This window comes from Atta colombica, unplaced genomic scaffold (genome assembly GCF_001594045.1).
Source record: "Atta colombica isolate Treedump-2 unplaced genomic scaffold, Acol1.0 scaffold109, whole genome shotgun sequence".
In the NCBI taxonomy this organism is placed as follows: Eukaryota; Metazoa; Arthropoda; class Insecta; order Hymenoptera; family Formicidae; genus Atta; species Atta colombica.
Genome location: NW_017259194.1, coordinates 439,815 through 444,269, shown reverse-complemented (window position 1 = coordinate 444,269; position 4,455 = coordinate 439,815). Strand labels below are relative to the sequence as shown.

Here is a 4,455-nt window from a genome sequence, read left to right as displayed (position 1 = left end):
TATATATATATAAAAATATAAAATCTATCAATATTTAATAAATTTAAACAGTAAATATGCAGAATAATAAAATATAATAACATCGGATCACTTAAATAGATTTGACCAGTCTAAAACAATTTTTCAACAAAAATTCAATTGTATGCTATATTTTTCGCAATTCTTCGCACTTCTTAGAATCATTAATATTAAATGTTTTAATAAAACTCAAAAGAAACCTCAAGTTTTATACAAAGCTTTGATTTGACAAGAATAAGAGTATTTAATCGTATTCTTGAAACTTAATTTGCGAGAAATTATTTGTTTTTAATTATTTATAATTTGAAAATTATTTATGTAGCATAGAAATTTTCATAAACTTTCATAAATTTTCATAAATTTTTAATATTCAAAAATAGTAAACAGTTGTATTAGTTAGATAATTATAATAAAATACGTATATAAGTGAAAGCATTTTTTATATAAAGCATTACATTACAAAATAATTTAATAATAATAGCACAAATATTGTTATATTAACATTATGAAATTACGCATTTATCTTTCTTTGAGTGACTATTTCTAGGAATAAATTTGATAGATTCCTCAGGTATATTTGACAAATGCGAATTTGTATGATAAACTTCTTGAGCCAACATTGCACTTCTGCTTTGACTTTGTAATTTTGATGTATCGGTAATATTATGATTTTCTGCTATTATAATATTTTTATCTTTTATAATTTCATTATTGAAATTCGAAAGATTTGTAATGTCCCGACTTTGTAATTTTGCGACATTTCGTCTTATTGGCCTTTGAACATCTATTGAATTAGTATCAGGATTTTGAATATCTTGACAGTGAATTTTCGAGACATCATTAACATCTCGATTTATTACTTCTGAAATATCCTTAATGTCTCGGCTCTTAATTTTTGAAAGCTTTTCCACATCTTGACTTTGAATACTAAAAACATTATTGCTATTCTGACCATGTAATCTTGAAATATTCTCGATAGTTTGACTTTGTAATTTTGGTGTATCTTCAATAATTTGATTTCGACATAAAAGTTTCAAGCTTTTTTTTGCCAATTTTTTTCTTACTGAAATTGCAGGCGGAAAGAGTTCAGTGTTAGAAATTTTCAAATTATTCTCTATTAAAGTCTTTTGCAAAGGACTAATTATATCATAAGACATATTTTTTCGTTCGGGCCTTTTAGGAACTTCTTTAACCTGATTTTCTGCTAAATTATTATTTATAATTGTATCTTTAATATTCACAGATGTACTTACTATTCTCTCGACGATTACTGTCTTTACTGCGAACTCATCTTTAGATGTCATGTTTTTTAATTCAGATAATGATTTAGAATAATTGTTAATATTTTTAGGAAAAACCCGCGGTGTACCTTCATTTAAATTAGTATCGCTTTTATGCAATCTATTGTATTTGATAACTTTATTCGTATTATTATTTAATCGTGAAGGAGCAGTTAATTTTCCATTGAGAAGTGTATTATTTTCGAATAACACATTTTTCTTTGATTTATCTTTATCCATGTTATTACTTGAAATATGTATTTTGTTAATTTGTTTTTCATCGCTATTACTATTTATTGTTAGTATGGTTCCATCTAAATTCATCGTGTTCGCTCTTTTTTCTTCATTTTCTGTATTATTTAAAATATTGGTTTGTACATCTGTTTTAATTATATTGTTCTCTTTGATTATATCGCCTATCATGTTGCTGTTTAAATTTATATTATCTTTCTTTTCTTGATTTCTTCCATTTATGTCACTATTCAGAACATAGTCTGGATTAATCCTTTCTTGTTCTTTTCTATCATCTGTAATATTAAAAACGTTATTTTTTATATCTGTTTGCAACGTCAATATGTTAGAAATCATAGCAGTAGGAAATTTGAAATTGTTAGTATTTATATTCATATCTGTATCTGCATCTATATCTGAAATATTTTTGTTCTCTAATGTAGAAATATTATTCGATGTTAGTGGATCAATATGATCATTGTCAATATTTAATTGAGAATTTAATTCAATAAGACCATTTCTTATTAAATCTAAATTATCGTATGCGGTTTCCTTTTCATCACTACGCATTGTTTCAAATTCTGACAAATAAAACTGAGAACTCATCTCATCACCTTCCAAATTTGCAATTTTACTTTGCTCCAAATTTGCAATTTTACTTTGCTCTTCGATTTGATTAAATTGTTTATCAATCATATCAATGTCATTCTCGTCCAAGTTGCTTATTTCTTCGATATCAATTTCTAACTTTCGTCTTTCATTTTGTTTAATAGCAATTATGTTGGAAGTTTTAGATTTGTTACTATTTGAAGAATTGGTCTTATTAAAGTATTTGAGCATTTCCTCTGCATTTACTCTATTGGATAATTTAGGCTTAATATGTAACTTTACCATTTTCAGATTAGAGATATCTTCAGCTCCCTCACTTTGTGTAGGAACTTGACTTTTCGAAACAATTTTTTTATTCTCCGTAAAATATTTACTCATCTTCAACTGAGCATATTCAGTTGACAGTGGTCGAAGTTCATTTCCTATAGCTTTATTCTTTGCTTTTCTTTGCTTTAAATCACGTTTCAGCTTATCAAATGCGTTACCAAAATTTGGAACACTACGCGCTTCTAGGGGAACCAGTAATCTCGAAGTTTCTAAAGATATTTCGTCAACAAGCTGTATCTCTTGTGTCGGAGATGGCGATGTCACTATTACTATTGGGTGTATCGACTCTTGTAATACGTTCGCAGGAGATATTGAAGTTGTTGAATGTATGCCAACATTCTTATCAATAATATTGCTTATACGAATATTATTACTATCATCAATAAACTCAACATTCCTATCTTTGTTAATAAAATAGCTGTCCTTGCTTTGATTAGTAACACTAATATTTTCACACTTAAATATTTCTATTTCTTCAGACAAATTAGATTTCGAGTATTCTAAATCGTCCAAGTGATCGCTAATAATTGAATTGTCACTATACAACATTTCTACCGATTGATAAATCTCTGACGATGAAGAAGATAAAGAATTTTTGTTTTCATTCAAAGAAGTGATCACATCTGGCAATTCATTAGCATTAAGGATAGTTTCGTTATCGGAAACCCTAGAATCCTTGCTTGTTTCAATGCAAGGTATATCTGCAACTGTAATTTTCGCAACTGTTTCTAAACCAATTGCCAAACTATTTAACGCGGAATCTTCTTTCAAATTATTTGTAGTTAAATTTAATGAATTCTTAACTAGATTATTTCTATTCCAATCATTAATATTTGCATTGAAATTAATAGAATTTGATGTAAGACTTCTTATGTTGACATCGAGGATATTACTTTGTGCACAATCGTCGTAAATTTTATCACCTAATTCGTCTAATTCTAATCGAATACTTTCATCCACAAAACTTTCGTATTCAGAATTACAATCTTCTTTATTTAAGTGACCAAGAGCAATACTTGTTAAAAATATCAAGGACTCACTTTGATCCGAAATCGGATCAACGTTATCATTAGTGTTATTTAGCATTGGAAGAGACATGGAATCATTTGCGCAAATTATATTTTCAGAAATTTGCGAAATAACATTGAGAGATGCACCATTTTTATGAGTGGAAATCATACTGTCTTGATCGTGTATACTTTTAACTAATTCATTAGAAATTAATGCTGTCTCATTGGAGAATTTTCCGAAAGTATTTCTCTCGGATGATAGATCATTATCATTTGTATTCATGTTGGAAATTGTGGGCGATGTTACTTTGGATTCGAAAGAAATGAATGACTCTTGAACTATAGCGGGATCTATAGAGCCTTGAGATTGTTTCACCTCTGTTTCCGAACCGGTATCGGTATCACAATTGCGCGGTGGCACCTTCAACCATACTTCCTGCTTCCGGAGCTCTCGTGCACGTACGTCTTCCTCGTCTTCGGTCGCAGTGCCGCTTTCATCGTCTAATAAAGAAATCAAAATATGTTACAATATAAATATAAGTTGAAGAATTTGTAATATAAGCTGGAGAATTTGTTAAAATTATCACACATTCTGTTCTTTTTTCCCTTCTGTTCTCTTCGTTTTTTATAATTAAAATCGATACAGAGAATATTTTCATAACGAAAATCGTGCTATGTAAAATGAACAAAAAATATTGATGTTGTATAATTTTAATAAGTTTTGTGCATGAGTACACATATTTTTATATATGTATGATAAATGTTACCTTCACTAGTATATTCATCACTAGAATCTTCATATTCGTTGCTTCCAGTGTCAGATTGCCCGATTGTAGCATGTGGATGCGAATAGCGCAATGTCCAATTTTTAGCTAATTCAAGAGTTCCTTCAGTCGTTAGTGGTTGATCTATAGCTTCCTCAAATACTTCATTATCTTCATCAGAATCACTACAAAAAATTGATAATTAACAATTACTAT

The 4,455-nt window shown here is 28.6% G+C and overlaps 1 protein-coding gene across 1 annotated transcript in view; it reads right to left on the bottom strand.

The window, feature by feature from the left end:
- The window catches only part of LOC108693510 (protein-methionine sulfoxide oxidase Mical), a 26,382-nt gene that overhangs the window by 8,369 nt on the left and 13,558 nt on the right, over positions 1–4,455 (bottom strand). The window contains exons 18-19 of the mRNA XM_018202509.1: positions 4,243–4,424; positions 3,852–3,976 (exon numbers count right to left, since the gene is read on the bottom strand). Coding sequence (XP_018057998.1) covers positions 3,852–3,976; positions 4,243–4,424 — 307 coding nt within the window. The remainder of the gene's footprint in view (positions 1–3,851; positions 3,977–4,242; positions 4,425–4,455) is intronic.